This window comes from Nicotiana tabacum, chromosome 19, assembly GCF_000715075.1.
Source record: "Nicotiana tabacum cultivar K326 chromosome 19, ASM71507v2, whole genome shotgun sequence".
Lineage (NCBI taxonomy): Eukaryota > Viridiplantae > Streptophyta > Magnoliopsida > Solanales > Solanaceae > Nicotiana > Nicotiana tabacum.
In genome coordinates this window covers 50,614,437-50,634,953 of record NC_134098.1, presented here as the reverse complement: position 1 = coordinate 50,634,953, position 20,517 = coordinate 50,614,437, and the positions used below count along the sequence as shown (strand labels likewise).

The 20,517-nt window shown below is 36.7% G+C and overlaps 2 protein-coding genes across 3 annotated transcripts; both read left to right on the top strand.

Moving 5' to 3' along the window:
• The first annotated feature begins 916 nt into the window (after positions 1–916).
• On the top strand, positions 917–12,405 carry LOC107813736 (uncharacterized). 2 transcript variants are annotated; one of them, XM_016639035.2, is made up of 14 exons: positions 917–1,350; positions 1,863–2,182; positions 3,359–3,533; positions 5,103–5,186; positions 5,266–5,507; positions 5,627–5,843; positions 6,761–6,840; positions 7,113–7,197; positions 9,221–9,352; positions 9,465–9,578; positions 9,649–9,696; positions 10,604–10,688; positions 11,464–11,520; positions 11,937–12,405. In XM_016639035.2, exons 2-14 carry the CDS (start codon positions 1,959–1,961, stop codon positions 12,011–12,013), a joined length of 1,620 nt encoding a protein of 539 aa, XP_016494521.1. In that variant the 5' UTR covers positions 917–1,350; positions 1,863–1,958; the 3' UTR covers positions 12,014–12,405. The 2 variants fall into 2 exon arrangements, 1 of the variants encoding a protein (XP_016494521.1); XR_012702679.1 differs by having other exon boundaries at positions 918–1,350; positions 9,649–10,273.
• Positions 12,406–18,008: 5,603 nt separating this feature from the next.
• Positions 18,009–19,948, top strand: LOC107813733 (scarecrow-like protein 23). The gene has a single exon (XM_016639032.2). It carries the CDS (start codon positions 18,227–18,229, stop codon positions 19,751–19,753), a length of 1,527 nt encoding a protein of 508 aa, XP_016494518.1. The 5' UTR covers positions 18,009–18,226; the 3' UTR covers positions 19,754–19,948.
• Positions 19,949–20,517: the final 569 nt, after the last annotated feature.

Genomic DNA, 20,517 nt, shown 5'->3' with positions numbered 1-20,517 from the left:
AACTTTGAACTTTATATATGCTCTATAATATTTTTTTATATTACATTTGTACTCCTTTCCTTCACTAGCTTGCTTTAGTATCCTTTTCTATTATTTTTTTTTATTGCACTTTAATTTTTGTATTCATTTGACATTGGTAAATTATTAGTTACATATTGATATATTTTAAATACTATCCTTCGGTATTATATAGGTTTTCAAGGGCAATCTGTTATTTCTCAAACTAGAAAGGAAGCATAATAACTTGCGAAATTGAAATTATGACATTATAAAGTGGGAATAAGTTATAAATTGAATTGTTGACTAATGATTGAGAATTTTTATGAGGCAGTTTCTTTCTTGAATGAGTTAGTTATACACTGTCAATATTCATGGCAATCCTCATAAACTTATACTTTTATTTTATAACTCAAACATAAATTTTAAATAAATTAACACTCATCGATACGAGGTACACGCGCATCGCGCGTACCATTGAGACTAGTGGTTATAACATAAGGAAGAAAGTTGGAAATAACTGAAATAAGATGAATATTTATAAAAAAAATAAATTTGAAAGAGGGTTAGGCTAATTAGCCATTAATATTTTGTCGGGCGGGCCATTTTGATGGCTTTTTTCAGCTTTCATGCGAGTATTTATACATGTTATGCCAGATTAACAACGAAGGGATTATAATATGAAGGGCAATATACTTCAAGGGGGGACACCGAATAATTTAAGTAAACTGATAAAAATATAATAGTTTAAGGAGCTTTTAGGATATTAACTCTTTAAGAAAATAATTTTTTTTAGATTTCTTATGACCAATGTATAAAAAAAAAGAGATAAAAGATCGTAAAACTAAAATAAATTTGTAAAAAATCACAAAGTGGATTAACCCGCTATTTAGTGCGGTGATGTTTTTTCTTCGTTCCTTAGAGTAGAGCTTTGGGATAAAAAAAACATAGAAAAAGTTCATTTGTTTTTTTAATAAGGGAGGAAATTGGAGAAGAATTGGGTATAAATATAGAAGGCGGGTTAAACAAGGGAGGGAATCGAGGATGGAGCAATAGAGAGAAAAAAACTGACCCATAGGAGCGAAAATGCCGCTTTAACTCTCTCTTCCCCCCTCTCTCTTTGTCTGTCTTTTCAACTTTGTACATAAAAATTAAAAGTTGAATATATATTCTTCATTTACTGATTCCATATTTTAGTATAAAATTAAATATTCTGTACATAACGATCTTGTAAACCTCTATCTTCCTGCCTTGTAAGATATGCATTATATATTATATATATAGGTATATATATAGCATCACCCTTTTTTGTTCAATCGGATTACAGTATCTCTGCAGCATAAAGATTTGGTGGTAAGCTTATTTTCCTCGCCTTTTGATTTGGTGCTCATAGTTATTATTTTGCAGTTTGGTTCTTTGTTCTTTTTTTCAGATGTGATTGCTTAATCATGTGTGCAACTTGTATTATAATATATATATATATATATATATATATATATATATATATATATATATATATATATATATATACTTGAATTGGGTTTTAATTTTGATGCATCAAATCTATGTGGGTCCTCAACAAAAACTTTTAATTTATTTATTAACCATATTGCGGTTTCTGTTTGAGGAAATTCATGATCTTGGTGGAAAATTAAATCAGTAATGAAAAATAAATTCATTTCTCTTGACCTGAAACAGTTTGTTCCTATTTCATTCTCCTTTTATGTTAAAAATTCTATCTTTTTGATTCTTGATTACTTTGAAAACCCCAAAAAAGAAAAAGAAACATTGCCTTTGGTATGTTCTGTATTTGATTGATGCCCTAATGTGTTCTTATCCGTATAATTGTATTATTACTTTGGTAGGTTTCTGAATTTAGGGGGAATGAGTAGTGTCAGTTTACCATGAGTATATAGTTCAAGAGCTCCTAATGTATAACTTCTCAAGCTGAGCAATAGTAGATGGATTCAGCAAGGAGTTGGTTCCAGAAGTTTCAACCGCGAGATCGTTTAAGGTCATCGACCAAGAAGAAAGATTCAACAATGGGTAGTGGAAGAGAAGATCCTCAGCCTATGTCAGCTGAAGAGGCCTCCAATGTTACGAAGCAGAGAGTCGCTGCAGCAAAGCAATACATTGAGAATCATTACAAGGAGCAAATGAGAAATTTGCAGGAGAGAAAGGAGCGGTACATCATATTTGCTGCTTTTATAATCTTTTTATGAGTTATCTTTAGTTCCTAAACTTGCTTCTTCTTTCAATATCACCTTTCTTCTGAAAGGCATTTCATGTATCATGAGTTCAGATTTGCATTGTGAATTTTCTCATTTTCCATATTGCCATGAGCCTGTATTCTCCGTTATAACCTGTTCGAGGAATTATGAACGGTGGTTGGTAAAGGGTTGGAATACTTTCTAAAGTACCGCTGTTTCCTTATCCAAGCTTGTTTTGCTTCAAAACACTCACTTTTATATGCTTTGATATGCTTTTGTACACAATTCATTGCTATACACTTGAGCATCATTTCTTGTCCGTATATTATATTCAGTATATTGCGTATATGGTGCTTTTTCTTTGAGCATCTACAACAAGGCATGTTGTTGGAACTTTTTTTTCCAACAAAGATATTGTCCTGTCACACTGGTGTGGCTAAAAATTACTTTTTATATGCTCACCTCAGCTTGTCATCTTATTTTCCTTTTGTAATCGCTCTCCTCCATATTTCATGTGAACATTAACCTATCTTTTCAAATGGCTGATACTCTAATTACCCCATCTTTTTTCAGCTTAGAGTTAGTTGGTTTGCATAATAAGTACGAAGATGATGTCACAAATTGTGATGAAGGTTTGATGACAGCTAACTTTTCTTTTCAGCAAGACCAAAAAATAAAAAAAGGGGCGTTTTAAACACTTTTAAATGTTTAGATATAAAATTTTCATCAGTAAAACTCTGCGGTGCTTGTAAGGCATCTTGTATAATTGAAAGATGACAAACTAGTCAAACTTACTTCAATGACTGTGCCAGTCAAATAGCCAACTTCAAATGCACCGAGAGACTGATGGAAATAAGTAGGATTGGCTGTAGCGTTGCCTCATCCCAGATGTTAATACTTTCATTCATTCATTTTCGAAGATGTTCACGGTCTTGCTGGTTAGCTGTTAATTTTTTCGTTCATTCATTTTAGAAGATGGTGCATAGTCTTGCTCGTTAGCCTGATTTGGCAAAAGTGGCATACTATATAAAGAATAACACCCTTTACCTTTTTGATCTGCCTAAGAATTGCATAGTCTTGATATTTCCAAATAATTCGCCCTACCAAGTGCTTTGAAATATATTCTTTTCCTTTTTATATTTGGCCACCAGTCGAATGGTACTGGAAAAGAAGCTTGCGGATGGTGATGTCTCAGAGGAAGATCAAAATAATCTACTGAAATTTCATGAAAAGAAGGAAACTGAATACATGCGTCTGCAAAGGCACAAAATGGGTGCTGATGATTTTGAGTTATTAACAATGATTGGGAAAGGTGCATTCGGGGAGGTAATGTCTCTATTGAAATATCTAATTGCCTGTATACGCCTTTGTTGGTTTCTTTCTTCTACAATTTTGTTCTGTTATTAATGCAATCCTCTATAACTACAGCTTTTCATTTTTCCTAGTTCTGAATGTGGTTGTTAAAACTTCTCACAAAACTCTCACACAAAATAAGTAAAATTTTACAGCTCTCTATTCCTCTTGATTTCCGTAGAATGTAGATGATGAATTGTCAAGTCTTTTTTCTCCTTGGGCAATGAACTCCAGACTCCAGAGAAAATTGAAGGCGTGAATATCCACAATTTTGTTGATTACATTTACAACATTTAAGGTCTTGGATATTCATGATAATAATATTTGTATTTGTAGTTTATAGTAATAATGTGCTCTAATCATGTCAATACTTATTAAAGGAACAAGAAGAAGGTACTACAGCTGCTAACCATGACCGCGACCAACAACGTTGTGAGTACGTGCCTTTTTAAGTAGGTTGAAATTGAGGAGCTGTTTAAGAGTCATGTGCTTTATTAATTTCTGGATGGAAGAGGTCTCTCTTAGACCTTACTCAAGTAATAAGTTAGGATTTTTCCATCTTTTCTTTGGGCTCTATTTGCCACTGCTGGGGATCATGTCTCTGATTGACATCAACTTTTCTATGGCAAGAAGTGTTAAACTCGTAATCCTCATTGGTGATGTTTTCTCCTGTAGTATTAGCTAAGACACTAAGAGATACAGATATTTATTATAGTTGACACGAGCTTAAAAGTGATTATCTATTACAGATAAACTGTTTCGAAGTGGCTGAGCAAAGCTAAAGACACTACAATTATTAATAGAGGGGGATTTTAGGCCTGTGCTCCATGGTGCAAACTGAAATAAAATCTAGCTAATATAGTGATTTACTGATTTGTCATTCCCTGGGTAAAGAATGAAAGTTAAAAGACATCTGAAGCTTCCGTGTGAATCTAATGACCTTCTAATGAGCAATAAGGAATTTCTCACCGCAATCTTTCTTATGATTCTGCCTCTTAATTAAGGCTTCTTTGGCATGGATGGACAAATGGGCAACTTCTTATTCTTGTGTAAGCTGAGATTTTTATTTCCTTTTTTTCCCTTTAATTAATACCTGTGAGCTAATTGCTGTGCTTCTGGATATGATAAGGAGTTGCCTCTTTTTAGAAATAGGTTTTCTAGGTGCCAGAAACAATTCTTCTCACCCTTTCTCGTGTCAAAACTATGGGTTTCATAAGAATTTCTTTGTCAAAGCTTGGGAAATAGACTTTTCTGCTAGGAAGTGCTCTGCCTCATGAGTCGCAAGTTTGTCGTGAATTTCCATTAGGTGGTTTCTTGCCCGTTTCGGAATGGCATCATATAAGCAGGTTGTCCCATAGTCTGCAAATGTAGTAGTCAGACTAAATGACTTGTTGAATATGCTGGAGTGCTTGCATTATACCTTCAACTCACTGTGTAGTAGCAGCTAAATATTTCTGAACTCGATATCATGAATTGTGGATAAGAAATCCCCTTCTCAAAAGTGTAAAGAATGTGAACGATTTGGGTTTTTTGTCATTACAGGTTAGAGTTTGTAGAGAAAAAACAACGGGTCATGTATATGCGATGAAAAAGCTTAAGAAATCAGAAATGCTTCGTAGAGGACAGGTACATTGATTATGAACAAGAGTGCCATAATGGTTCTTACTACTATATTTACTGGTCCTTAGCTTTTGGATCCTATTAGGTTGAGCATGTAAAAGCAGAAAGGAATCTGCTCGCAGAGGTGGATAGTAATTGCATTGTCAAACTGTATTGTTCTTTCCAAGATGATGAGTTTCTATATCTCATCATGGAATATCTACCTGGTGGTGATATGATGACTCTACTCATGAGGAAGGATACACTAACTGAAGATGAAGCCAGATTTTATGTTGCTGAGACTGTTTTGGCTATAGAATCTATCCATGTACATAACTATATACACAGGTGGTAACTTCTTTTGATGCCTGGACGCAATTTGTTATGTTTTATTTCTACATTCGTACTGGACCTCTCACCTCTTTAAATATTCTAACCTTGTTTCCCCTACACTTTATTTTCTGTAGAGACATTAAGCCTGATAACCTGCTGCTGGATAAGTTTGGTCATTTGAGACTATCGGATTTTGGACTTTGTAAGCCTTTAGACTGCAGCACCCTGGAAGAGAAGGATTTCACGGTGGGTGATAGTGTCCATGGAGCTTCCCGGAATGATGGGTCTTCAGCTCCCAAACGCACTCAGCAAGAGCAGTTACAACACTGGCAGAAAAATAGGAGGACGCTTGTAAGTTTCCTCCCATTTGGATTTTTGGTTGAACATCTTCCCTGTTTTATTCCTTTAGAAGACACTGGTTTACCTCTTACTGCAGTATGTCATTCCATGTTGGTAATGTTGTTGAAACAATCATTAGAATTGTCCCATATTGGTTAAGGAAATGAGTTGTTGTCTCCTTCTATGGTCTTGGGCGATCCTCATTTCATGAGCTAGTTTTTGTGGTTGATTTAGGCCCAAAGTCCATTTTTTTAACATGGGATCAGCGTCAAACCGATCCTTATTCTTGATTTACCTAATGTTCGGACCCCATATTATTTTGTCCACGCTTCAGATGTCCAATCCTAGGCGTGCAGGGAGAGGGAATGTTAAAATGTACCACATTGGTTGATCTTGGGTAATCCTTACCTCATGAGCTAGTTTTCGGGGTTGAGTTAGGCCGAAGGTACATTTTTTCTCACACTGGCGCATAAGAGTAGAGGAGGTCGAGGGGGCTATGCGTAAGATGCATAGGGGTAGAGCTACCGGGCCAGATGAAATACCTGTGGAATTTTGGAAGAATGCGGGTAGGGCAGGTCGCAGATGCTGAGGTTGCACCTGTGGACAGGGGTGCACAACAATACTGTTAGGCAAGCCAACAATTAAATCAATACGCTAATAGTGTATCCAAAATGCATTTTAAAGCAGTTGAAGAAATAAAGAGTGAAGGTGCAGGCACACCAGAACTGGTGCACCAGCAGCCCCTCTTGAGTTCTAACTCAACCCGCGCATCGTCCGAATGGCATCCGGGGCCATGCTGCTTACCATTTAACCTGCTGACTTACGTAGCAAAATTTATGTGGTTCTGTGGATCATTTTAGAGTTGATTTTGTGTGGTTGAAGAAGTCAATCTTTTTATCTAACTAAGTTTCCCAATTGGGGTAATCCAGGCATATTCTACAGTGGGTACACCAGACTATATAGCTCCTGAAGTCCTGCTGAAGAAAGGTTATGGAATGGAGTGTGACTGGTTAGTACAGTTTTCTCATGTATATGGATGCGCTCTTTGAGTACACTTTTTTGCTTTTGCTAATTTCTTGAAAAACGTGATCTTATGTTTTAAGTTGCTCCCGTTCTTCATGCTTCTAAAGCTCCTTTTCATGGCTCCTGCTTACCATGTCCTCTTCTCTTTAGTTTTCATTATTTTAGGTGTATCTTTTTGGGGGGTGGTTGGGGGGGAGGGGTTAATCCATGTGCTTTATATATTTATCCTCATGGCATAAATTGCTTCTTGTTCTTCAGGTGGTCACTTGGTGCTATTATGTATGAAATGCTAGTGGGTTATCCACCTTTCTATTCTGATGATCCCATGTCAACATGTCGCAAGGTGAGCTTCTGAGTGCTGCCATTAACGATCATCATTGAATTTTACTTCTTTATGTTTCCTGTAGTTTGATTTCCTTATTTTCTATCTTCCCTCATTGGGCTAGTTCTACAATGGTCTCATATCATCTCATCCAAACCTCTGATTACTATCTTCATCCGGTCAATTCTTGGTGCTTTACTTTTCTTATAGTCCAGTTTTTTAATCTATATCTTCTATATAATAGCTGAAGGACAGGAATTGGAATTTTGAAATTTTTGCTCACACTTTGCTCCTTGGTGTTCCTTGAGCTATTTGTTTGTACTACTCTATCTGCCCTTAAAAGATCCTGTTGTTATTGAAAGACTTATCTTGCTCACTGGGGCTTTTGCATGTTCCCATTTTTCTTGTGTCTCCATTTACTCATTTGCCGTCAACTTACTCAATGTCCCTTTCACCTTATCTCTTTCACATTTTTTTCCTCCTCCTTTTTCTGTCAGAGCTTTGGCGGAGGGAAAGGAAAGAGGAAATAGGTTGATCTTGATGAACTACTAGTCGGAGAATGATATTTCTTAGTCGTATTTCTTTTGAAAGAAGTTAAACGTTATTACTCCTTTGTCACAGTAATTTATCTCTTTCTGCTTTTCGAAGTTAATTTGACTGATCTCTTCGTATGTGAAATCAGCTTTTTATAAAACTCTTATTCAGAAAATGCACAAAGAAACTAAAAGTTGTTTTTTTGTTGGTGGGTTGTTTTGGGGGGGGGGGGTCGAGTATTTTGAATAATCTCTTATTCGGAAAAATTCTAGATGCCCTTCCACTTGATTTGATATTTGACGGTTAAGAAAGGAGAAAATGCAATGCTATTAAACTTTAGAGATAAGGATTTTTTATGTTTCTAGAATTCAACTTACTAAAAGCTTTATTTGTTTGATCATCTAGCTCCCCTCTTCACCCCTCTCTTTCTCTTCCCTGCAGATTTATGATTGACTAATCTATATTTTAGAATAATACTATGATCTTTTAGAATGGTAGTCTCCTCAAGGACAAAGGAAAAGCGATTGGCATGATGGGAAGAGATGGTTAGGTGAATTAGAATGTGGTGTTGATGGATTGGGGTTGGCAAAGGAAAAGAAAATTACCAAGCAAAAAATAAAGAAAAAGAGAGGCTGCTGGTACCCGGACATAAATGTAGAACTGAGTAACTGAAGCTTAAGCTTTTCCTCAACTGTTCCCCACATCAATATGATACGCCTATTTCTGGTTTTTGTTGATCATAATCGTATGAATGGGCTTATAAAACTATTTGCTACTTTGATGAGCTTCTTTAGTCTAACACAGTTAATGACCATGGTTATTCTTTGATCAAATCGTCAATTGTTACAAATATCATATGCGCTAGCTCTTCATTATTTATAATTAAATAGTGATTTTCTGCTTTACCTATTTAGTTTCAGAAGATGTGAAAGGTTTAATCCAAAATATAAATAGGTAAAGAAACATTAGTATGGTAGGAGCATAAGCTTAAAAAGATGAAGGTGGTAACAGAAATGGGAGAATGGAAATGAGTGCGCTTTTCTCATCCATTCAGTTCATAATTATTGGCTCAATGTGATAGTTCCAAAAGATAAATAAATAAATAAAAGAAAGGGTTAACGAGGCAGGAGCAGAAGGGTAGAAAGATAAACGAAAGTGAGGCTTGGGTAGTGTAATCATACATATCGTTATTCGTAACTAGGCATCTGAAATGCTCTGCGCATTCTGATGGTCAGTTTACTACTATTTTGTCATTCCTTATTTTTAAGCTTGTTTCTAGAAGCTATTTCCACATTATGTTTAAGTCCTTTACCTTTTTTCTTATTGGCTTCCTGGAGAACCTTTTTCCATCTTTCTTTTCTTTTCCCTGAAAAATTAGGATTCATCTCTTCATCTTATAAGCTACTCTGCCCTTGATTATCCTCCAAAGATTGCAAAAGAAAAAAAAAAGAATCTTAAAGAGGACCCTTAGAATCTTGTCATCTGTTTAATTTTATCCTTGTACCTGCAGATAGTAAACTGGAAATCACATTTAAAGTTTCCGGAGGAAGCAAAGCTATCTCCAGAAGCAAAGGATCTCATAAGCAAACTTCTTTGCAATGTTACTCAGAGACTAGGTTCAAATGGTGCTGATGAAATAAAGGTGTTGTATGGTGTGTTCTGTTCTATGTTCTTTTACCAGTTTCACAGTTCAATAGCAAAGTGTAAATTGCCTGTTCTTTTTTTTTTCTTTCTATCTTTTGTTTCTATATCAGGTCCACCCGTGGTTTAAGGGAATAGACTGGGACAGAATCTATCATATGGACGCTGCCTTCATTCCTGAAGTTAATGATGAGTTGGACACCCAAAACTTTGAAAAGTTCGAAGAGGTATTGATATCCCTTGTTTTCTTCTGCTATTTTATTTCACACTTTTGATATCTTCTTGTTGGCTCTGCAGTCCGAATCTCATTCTCAGAGTGCATCAAGATCTGGTCCTTGGAGGAAGGTATTTACTCCGGTGCATCATGTGGGATTGCATTTTGTTTCTACATTCTGCATACTGCAATTTCTGTCATAATTATAGACAGAAATGCTATTCACAAATAACCCTACCTGTAGTGTAAATTATCATTGATGTGCAATAAGGTTGGTTATTTTCTTGTAGTACTTGAATTATCTGTTCTCCACCTCCCCCTCGTTTCTTCCTTTAACTTTGGAGCCATTTTTCTTAAAAGTTTTTTGCAATCTACATCAAAGTTGCAATTTACAAAAAAAATTAAACGGAGAACTTGTCTGGAAACCTTTAATGTAAGCTTGCTTGAGACATCTTTTTCAAAGGGGAACGATCCATGCTTATTCAAACAGTGGGGGAGAAGTTCAGATACTTTCAACAATGTAGCAGATATGCCCGAGTCATGTCTATGCTGGATACTGAAATGAAATACTCAAGCTGTGGTTAGTTCCATCTTTTTGTTAAAGTCTTGGCAGGACTTCACTGACGAGTTGACCAGTGATGTGTTAAGTGTGTGCAAGTATTTGGGAAACTTGAAGTTGCACAGTTTTGCAGCTGAAACTGGATAAAGGTGAGAAAGAAGAGGGAGGGCATGAAGTATTGAAGTCAAACTAGTTTAGGGAGAAAGTCTGTTCTGTTTCCGGTTATAAATTATGGCTTCCAAATAGATTCTACCTTCCATGATTAGATATTTAGGTGCACCCCAGCAAAGATTCTCACTTTAGAAATGTCTGTAGCTGGATTTGTGTTGTTATTGTATTCTATTTGTCTCTAGCAGTGTTCCCGAGGTTTTCTGTTTTCATGATTTCTCTTGTCGTACTCTTAATTTGCTAACCCCTATAGTTCCTTCTCGACTTTGTTAATTCCCTCTTTATCTTATTATTACCCTACATTTGTGCAGATGCTCTCATCCAAGGACATCAACTTTGTCGGTTACACATACAAAAACTTTGAAATCGTGAATGATTACCAAGTGCCTGGGATGGGTCTCTCTCTCTCTCTCTCTCTCTCTCTCTCTCTCTCTCTCTCTCTCTCTCTCTCTCTCTCTCTCTCTCTCGTTTGATCGATCAACTCATGAAGTCCAATATCTAGGTTGTGAATATTTTTTTAAGAGTTCGATCGCATTTATATCAGCTAACATCAGATCCAACTTCATGATATCGAAGGACAATGGCATAGTGGATATTGAATTCAGATACATTAAATAGCTGGGACCTCATTTGTTTAGCTTTTTCTAGTTGCTATTTTCTCTGCTCTTTTCTTATGACTATGTCAATGAACCAAACTTGAAATTACAATGCTAAAAAACGCTCAAGCCTTTGTGGTTGTTATCCATAAGCAAGGCCCCACTGTGTGTTTTCACAGATCAACGGTTGGAATGCCTTGTTCCATGTCATGTTTTCTTAGTTATTGACTCTTTGATAACCTGCACATCTTGAACGGCTTGGAAGGGATAGTTGGTTTACTTTTATGCTCATTTGGGGAGCTTTCAACAATTCTCTATTATAAGTTTCCCCATTAAGCTTTGACCAGGTTGTAATATAATCAGCTAAACACATTTGGGTCAAGTAGTTTGGTTCCCTTTTGGATCCTGTATAATTGCTTATGGTATTCATCAGTGAGTGGATATCACAAACAAGCTGATTGTTAAGTTATTGGATCTATAAGCTCATTCTAAAGTTGGTATTTGATGCATTTGGAACAGATTTTTTCATTGCTGTGTTAAAAGTGACTGACTTTCAGGTCTCATTTTTTTCACAGCTGAACTGAAGAAGAAGAATACCAAGCCAAAGAGACCGACAATCAAAGCACTATTCGGTAATATCGACCTATCCCATCTCCTTATTAAAGAATATATCTAATTCGCTTGATTCTTCCAGTGCATTGTTTTGGTTCTTGTCTGCTAGACTCTATGCTTTAGAACATCTGAAACACTATCTGTGTCAAATACAGTTTTATGCCTTATTATTTTGTCATGCGTTATGCATGGGGATGTTGTTTTGCTTGATGCCATTTGGTAATAAGTTACCTGCATCCTTTTTTTAGGAGAGTATTTATCATACTTCCCTTTTACTTAATTCCCAGTTTTGATATTAGCCGACTCAGAAAGAAACAGATAGCTTCATTTTTTTTAACACATTTTAGTTACATTATGAGATTATATATTTCCTCTTTGGAATTCTACATCAAAAACTCAGTTTTATCTCTTGTTTCTGCATCTGCTTTTCAAACAGAGGACGAGTCAGAAGGATCAGATACAACTAGTTCTCAGCAATCCCAAGGAAGCTTTGTGAATCTCTTGCCTCCATGATTTGAAGTTTGTGAGAAGCAGAACAAACTGAGGATAATCGCTGCTTTTCCACCCTGAGGTTATCTTTCAGTTAATTTTTTAGAGCTCCTTGAATCCGCTTGTAGCACCGAATGAGTATAGAGTTTTGGCAGTTGGTTAGTGGCGATTTGATCAGGGATGTAAGTATTTAGCCTGATATCAAGATGTTGAGAGAACTATGGTGGATATGAAACTAGTAATGATATTGTTAGAGTTTGCTTGTAACAGTGCTCTTTTGATTGTTTACTCATCTGAGACAAAGATTTAGAGGTAATAACTGACTGTAACACTATTATTTCTTCACTTGTTTTAACACAACAGTGTAACATAGAGCAATGTCATTCAAATTCACTGTGTTCAGTTTGAAGGGTTAATGTGGTCCAAGTTCTCAGAGGTGGATCTATTATTTTATACTAGTGAGTGGAATATTACTACCAACTGATCGGATGCCGAGTTAGTACAAATTATATTTGTAAATAAGTTTTTTCAATTCCCTAAACAAGAATAGTATTTGTAAGTTTTTTCAGTTTCCTAAACAAGAACACCCTGGCTTTCTTATAGCAGATAATTTGGAAATGTTTTTTCCTAAAAATTTTACACCCAATGAGTTACAAGCATTACTAAAAAAAACAGTAAAAAATAAGTCAACTTGTTCCACTGAAGAACAACTCTCAGATATGATTCGACTTCTCATTTGTACTAGTATGAAATTCTTGATCAACTGTCTTTAGCCTTCGAATCTATCACCCCAACTAATAGGAATTGCTAATCCACTATACTACCCCAATTTCAGCCTAATTTTTTTTAAAGGACAAAAAAAAAAGTCTGTAGATTGTAGAATGGGATACAGTTTTGGTCTAGCACTTTTAACATTAAGCTAACTCGAAAAAAAAAACATAGGAAAATGTGATTTGAAAACTCAGTGTTCATCTATACAATGAGTAAAGATTGAGTAGGATCAAAGGAACAAGATCTAAGATTAAAGAAAAATAATGCGTTGTTACGTTTCTTCAACAATTATCAAATTGGCTTGGTAAACTAAAATGGCATCACAAAATGGTTTTAATTAAGTGGTGGGTCTTTGCTGTTTTCACCAATAAGGCAGCTAGCATATCAATGTAAGTGACCAAATACAATAGCTCTGCATCTATATGTCTCACTATGCCATACATAGATTCGGGGGAAGATACCAAATTTTTATATTTGAAAAAGATTTCCGTAGGTATCTCTATTTTGCTGCACATAACTTGAACTTGAAGTCAAAAATACTTTATACTCCCTTTATGATTATATTTGTTTTTATGACAATAGTGTCCGGATCAACTTGCATGCACTTTGACTATTTCAGAAAATACTTATAATCTTCCACCGACATATATTGGGACTTGTCCCTTTATCGTTACATTAAAAGTTTTGTTTATGTTAATAAGATTAAACCGCCAATATATTATACATAGAGAGATTCAATTGACCACCTGTGAACCGATGTGGCTCCCACCGATTGAGTCTATGTCTAGTCATACTATTAGCGTGATACCTATCCTTTACAGACAACAACAACAACAACAACCCAGTATAATCTCATTAGTGGGGCCTGGGGAGAGTAGTGTGTACGCAGACCTTACCCCTACCCTGGGGTAGAGAGGCTGTTTCCGATAGACCCTCGGCTCCCTCCCTCCAAGAACTCCCCACCTTGCTCTTGGGGTGACTCGAACTCACAACCTATTGATTGGAAGTGGAGGATGCTCACCACTATAGTGATTTTGAAACATAATATTTTAGAAGGTTAAGTACAGTGGGAGACTAGTTTGGTCAAGCTTTTTAAGCTAACTCGAAAAAGGACATAGGCAAAATGTCATGGAAAACTCATTGTTCATCTTTAGACGAGTAAAGACTGAGTCTGATCAAAGGAATAAAATCTCAGATTTTAAAAAAAATATTGTGATGTTACGTTTCTTCAAATCGTTATCAAATTGGCTTTGGTAAACTGGCATCGCAAAAGTAGTAGTAGCTTTAATTACACCAATAAGGCAGCATGACATATCAATGTAACTAACAATATAGCTGCATCTCTATGTCTCACTATGCAGGCCGAATACACTTTTGTTGCACCTAAATTTGAGCTCTCTACTCCAAAAAAGAAGGTTGAAATCTCTACGGGATGACAGGGTCCATGGTTTAAACTTACTCATAACCGATCTTTCCACCAACCCAATTAATGTATAACACATGGCTTCATATACACTTTTTATCACTAAATCATAGTTAATTAATACATATTTTCATATTAATTTATGACTTACCTATAATAAATTAGTATTTGCTAGAGCATAAGCCCTTGGCTTTTACGTGCTTAAGGTGGTTCGGTTTTTTGAGACAAGGGATGCTAGCAGTATGGGGGATATGACAGCTAGTTGTATTAAGGAAGCAGCTAAAGAGGTGTTGCGAGTTTCGAGGGATTACGTTGGTAGACGTCGAGGGAACTGATAGTAGAAAGGAGAGGTCCAATAGAAAGTGGAAGCCAAAAAGGTTGCTTATGTGAAGTTAGTGGAGAGCATATACGAGAAAGATAAGTGGACGCTTAGAGAGAGGTACCAACAAAGAATGAGGCGAAGTTAATGGTTACAGCGGCTAAGACGGCAGCATTTGAACGCTTATATGAAGAACTTGAGGTTAAAGGGGATAAAAAGTTGTACAGGCTAGCTAAGGCGAGAGAAAGGTAGGCCCGGAACATAGATCAAGAGAAGTGCATTAAGGACGAAGATGAAAAATTATTGGTGGAAGAGGCACAATTATTAGACGTAGATGGCAGCCATACTTCCATAGACTCTTGAATGAACAGAGGGATACGAACATTGTGCTTAGTGATTTGAAGCACTCAGAGAGTCGTCATGATTGTGAGTATTGTAGGCGGATAAGGTTGGAGGAGGTTGAGGGGACTATGCACAAGATGAAAATGGGGAGAGCGACCAGGCCAGACGAGATTCCGGTGAAATTTTGGAAGAGTACGGGAAAAGCAGGTTTGGAGTGGCTTACGAGGTTGTTTAATATCATTTTTTGGACGACAAGAATGCCCGAGGAATGGAGGTGGAGTATAGTGATCCTACTATATAAAAAAAGAGGTGATACTCAAAATTGCAACAACCATAGGGGTATCAACCTGCTAAGCCATACTATGAAAGTCTGGGAGAGGGTCAATGAGGATTAGGAGGGTTGTGCCTATTTCTGAGAATCAATTCGGATTCATGTCGGGGCGTTGACGACAGAATCCATTCATCTTGTTAGGATACTGGTGGAACATTATAGGGAGAAGAAGAAAGACTTCCATATGGTGTTTATCGATCTGAAAAAGGCATACAACAAAGTCCCTAGAGGGGTTCTGTGGAGATACTTGGAGACTAGAGGTGTACCTATAGAATATACTAGGGCGATTAAGGACATGTACGATGGAGCCAAGACCTAGATTAGAACGGTGAGAGGGGACTCAGGACACTTTCCTGTAGAGGTGGGGTTGCATCAGGGATCAAAGCTTAGCTCGTTCCTATTTGCCTTGGTGATGGATGAGTTGACGCGACACATTCAAGGGGAGGTACCCTGGTGCATGTTTTTTTGCAAATGACATAGTTCTGATTGACGAGGCACGAGGCGGTGTTAACGCTAGGCTGGAGGTCTGGAGGCAGACCTTGGAGTCTAAAAGTTTCAGGTTGAGCAAGACTAAAATAATATACTTGGAGTGCAAGTTTAGTGACGTGACTCGGGAGGATGATATTGAAGTGAGATTGGACACACAAGTCATACCCAAGAAAGATAGTTTTAAGTATCTTGGGTCTATAATCCAAGGAAATGGAGAAATCGACGAGGATATCACACATCATATTAGAGCGGGGTGGATGAAGTAGAGGCACACATCCGAGATCTTGCGCGACAAGAATGTGCCATCAAGACTCAAAGGTAAGTTTTACAGAGTAGTGGTTAGACCGACCATGTTGTATGGGGCGGAGTGCTCATGTTCTAGAAGTTAAAAGTTGCGAAAATGAGGATGTTGAGATGGATGTGTGGTTATACAAGGAGGTATAGGATTAGGAATGATGATATTCAAGATAAGGAGGAGTGGCCTGTATGGTGGACAAGATGCGGGAAGCGAGGCTGAGATGATTCGTGCACGTGAAGAGGAGAGGCGTGGATGCCCAATGAGGAAGTATAAGGGTTGTCTATGGCGGGTCCAATGAGAGATAGATGTAGACTAAAAAAATATTGGAGAGAGGTGATCGGATAGGACATGACACATCTTCAGCTTATCGAGGACATGAACCTTGATAGGAGGGTGTGGAGGTCGATGATTAAGGTTGTAGGTTAGTAAGTGGCCGAGCGTCTTTCCTTTTCAAACTTGCACTTCCTTCCATAGCTGTAGTACTAGTTGTTATACTTGTGTTCCCTATTTTTAGATCGATATTATTACCTGATGTTTCCTTTGCTTCCTTTTTATTTTTTTTTGGCTGTCACTACTATCTCGCTTTCCACAGTTCTTTGTCAGAACTGCTGTGATTTTACTTTATTGAGTCGAGGGTCTTCCGGAAACAGCCTCTCTATCTTCACAAGGTAAAAGTAAGGTTTGCGTACATACTACCCTCCCAGACTCACTTGTGGGAATACACTGGATATATTGTTGTCGTTGATGATGAAATGTAGCCAATTCTTTCGAAAATTAATACTAAAGTTACGAAAGATTATTCATTTTTAAATTCCGTTTTGCATTTTCCTTTTGTTCAGAACGTTACCCAGTTGATCCATATAAAAAAAAAGGATTCACTTTCTCTGGCTGACACACCTGTCCTTCAGTACTTTCGTAACCACCATTTTAGGATTGTTTCCTAGACCAAACAGAAGCCATACATGATACAAGTTACAATAATAATGAACCTAAAGGTTAAAGTTAATTACCACATAAACTAACTTTTGATTACTTATACTTGGAACAAATTTTCCTTCTTGATTGTACCGTTATCAGTATAATTTAATTTGTTATAACATGTTATTATTCTACTTGTCAAGTAATTATATTAGGTTTATTGCGAAGATTTATCTGTAATTTGAGTACAAAGAAGTCAAACGTTATCGTATTTCACAATTCCAAGGTTACACGCCTTGATATTGTGCGCATTCGAAAATGCAGAAGGTTTTTTCTTTCTAGTAAGATGTGGATTTAACGAAGTTGTAGTATTGTCCAAAAATGATACATCCTATGATTCTCCAAATTAATTATAAGCCATGTGAATCATGTTTTGTACTAGAAATCCCAAACCTTTTTGTTCCTAACGTCAAATTTAAATAGAAAGTCTCATTTGCGGTTGAGATGTCCAAGCTGATCAACTAGAATGATGGCTGTAAGACTGCTTGCCAAAATAATAAAGATAGATGGGTTAATTCGTTATTGCAATATAATATCTTAGAATAATATAAGCTTTTATTAGGCTTTTGAAGAAAACTTGGTTTTTGATCCTTATTTAGTGCTTGCTTTTCAGGGACCAGTTTGTTGGATGCTCCACTGTTACTCGTTTAAGTCACCATTAGTGAAACTGTGTCATATATTGGACATTAATTAGTAGTTTCTAACTGTAAATTAAAAAGACCAAAGGATAAGCGGACTATAAATTTTTTCAACTGAGTAGTAATATAAGTATGTTTAATAGTACAAATTACTCTCTAGTTTTTAAGCCTGGCCGCTGAGAGACTAAGTGTAATTAACCACCATAAGGATTCTTCTAAACGACTTATCTTATCTTTAGAATAAATAAATTTTAAAAAAAGAAACCTGGATGGGTGAGGAAAAGGTAATTTTAATACTTTACCATAACATACTATTCTCAGGAGAAACAGTATAATAGAATGTATAAGGAATTATAGTTATAATGGAATGTTAATAAAATAGATAAAATGACCATTGAACTAACGTGTGGTTTGTCCTTTAGTTCTTAACTTTACTTGCATGTCTTACTATGCCGGCCGTTCCATTCAAAGATTAAACAAATGGCCTAAAGTTGAGAACTTGCGACCATTTCTTTGTACATTTTATTGGCCAACTTCTCCCTTCAAATACAACATATTCACCACCCCATTAATCCTCCTCATCTACTTCTTCTCTTACTCAATTTTGTTTCATGATCCTCTAAACTGTGTGTTCATATATTTGTCAACATGTTGAAAGGAGGGTCTGAAGTAATTCATCAACATGGTGCTCTTGATAGTATGCAACAATCCAATGAACATTGGGATTGTGCTAGTCTTGTTGGCTTTCCTGGAATTACCTCTGCCCCTAATTATCCCTCTAAGCCAATCACTGATCGCGGCAATAATCCCGAAAGAAATGAACTTTCTCAGTGGGTTGAGCATGTCACTAGGCAACTTATTGAAGATTTCCCAGAAAATGAAACCGAAGCCATGACATATCAGGACAACATTGTCCCTGCACTATTGGGGGAGTTGAGGCCTAAAAAAGTTGCGCGAAGAAACTCTTCTGAGAGCATGGAACAACAACATCAATGGAACTCTCATGATCTCGCTAGAGATGAAAATAATATGAACATAAATGAGACGGGAACTAAAGGAATGAATGGGCTAGATGATCAAGGATTAAACTTGATAACTCATCTTTTGGAATGTGCAGTTGCTATATCAGTAGATAACTTGGGAGAAGCTCATAGAATGTTGCTTGAGCTAACACAAATGTCATCCCCCTATGGACCATCTTGTGCTGAAAGAGTGGTGGTTTACTTTGCAAAAGCAATGGCTAGTAGAGTCATCAATTCATGGCTAGGAATATGTTCCCCTTTGATCAATTACAAGAGTGTCCATTGTGCATTTCAAGTCTTTAACAACATCTCACCATTCATAAAATTTGCACATTTCACCTCCAACCAAGCAATTCTCGAGGCATTCCATCGTCGAGACAGAGTCCATATCATCGACGTGGATATCATGCAAGGTCTACAATGGCCGGCTCTGTTTCATATCCTCGCCACTCGGATAGAAGGTCCTCCACATGTTACAATGACAGGAATGGGGACATCAATGGAACTATTGATTGAGACAGGGAAACAACTTTCCAGTTTCGCCAAACACCTTGGCATGTCCTTTGAGTTCCATCCAATTGGGAAGAAAATAGGGGAGCTTGATATAACCATGTTGCAAATTAGGAGAGGAGAGGCTATAGCCATACATTGGTTACAACATTCCTTGTATGATGCCACTGGCCCTGATTGGAAAACGATGAGACTTCTCCAAGAAGTATCGCCAAGAGTTATCACACTAGTAGAACAAGAAATACCACTAGGGGGTAGTTTCTTGGATCGATTCGTGGGATCCCTCCATTACTACTCCACAATATTCGACTCATTGGGAGCTTTCTTGCATAGTGATGATTCTAGCCGGCATAATGTTGAACATGGCCTGCTTTACAGAGAAATCAATAACATATTAGCCATTGGAGGGCCAGCAAGAAATGGGGAGGATAAATTTAAGCATTGGAGAAGTGAACTATCAAGAAATGGATTCATGCAAGTGCCAATGAGTACAAATGCAATGGCTCAAGCTCAATTGATATTGAATATGTTCCCACCAGTTCATGGTTATAGCTTAGTGCAAGGTGATGGAACATTAAAGTTAGGGTGGAAGGATACTAGTTTGTATACTGCATCTGCATGGACTTCTCCAAATTCTAGATAGATAGATAGATAGATAAATTTGGACTTTAAGATAATTTGTCTTATCTTTTGTGGTGGTTTAGACTTTAGAACAAGTCACCTAATCTGACACTTAATTTCCCTACTGCTTCTTTTATATCATCCTCAACTGCTACATGTCTGTAGTAACTACTGTTAGCTAGACTGACTTAGCAAATTGACAAAATCTTATCAACAGTAAGGAATCGCAGGGCTTCACATAACTAAGCAGGTCACGCTTCAAATTTTCTTCCTTTGTTTCAAGGAAAACAAAAGAATGTTTGAGGACTTCTATCTTATTCAACCCTCAATTTTATTTAATATTTTGAGGAGATAGATGTCTGTAGGAGCAGCCAAAGGAAGTTTGTAAATGCTTCCAAGGACCATGTTCAGTTGAGCTATATAGATCAATTTCTTGGATTTGCAACATAAGAATTAGATATATAACCCATCATGATAATTAAGCACCACATCCACATAACAAGGATCTACCTTTCTTAGTGTAATTCTGCCAAGCAAAATGAAATCTATACTTATATTCTAATTGATCAACCACGACATATTTATGTTAATAGAATGGGTAAAGCATGAATGAGAAAAAATGCACTCCTACTTACTTCACCATCGCATCATCAGGAAGACAAGGAGGATCAAGAAGTAAAGTATGAAGCGACTCTATGAATACATTTAAAGAAACTTTATCTTTGACATTTTTCATTACCAAAATTGGGATTCGAGTATATTCACCAATCTTACTGGTGGTGGATC

Coding starts and splice junctions, on each gene's coding strand:
- LOC107813736 (XM_016639035.2), top strand. CDS start 1,959: ATGGATTCAGCAAGGAGTTGGTTCCAGAAGTTTCAACCGCGAGATCGT. Junction 2,183..3,358: donor TTGCAGGAGAGAAAGGAGCG/GTACATCATATT, acceptor TTTGGCCACCAG/TCGAATGGTACTGGAAAAGA. Junction 9,697..10,603: donor GATCTGGTCCTTGGAGGAAG/GTATTTACTCCG, acceptor ACATTTGTGCAG/ATGCTCTCATCCAAGGACAT.
- LOC107813733 (XM_016639032.2), top strand. CDS start 18,227: ATGTTGAAAGGAGGGTCTGAAGTAATTCATCAACATGGTGCTCTTGAT.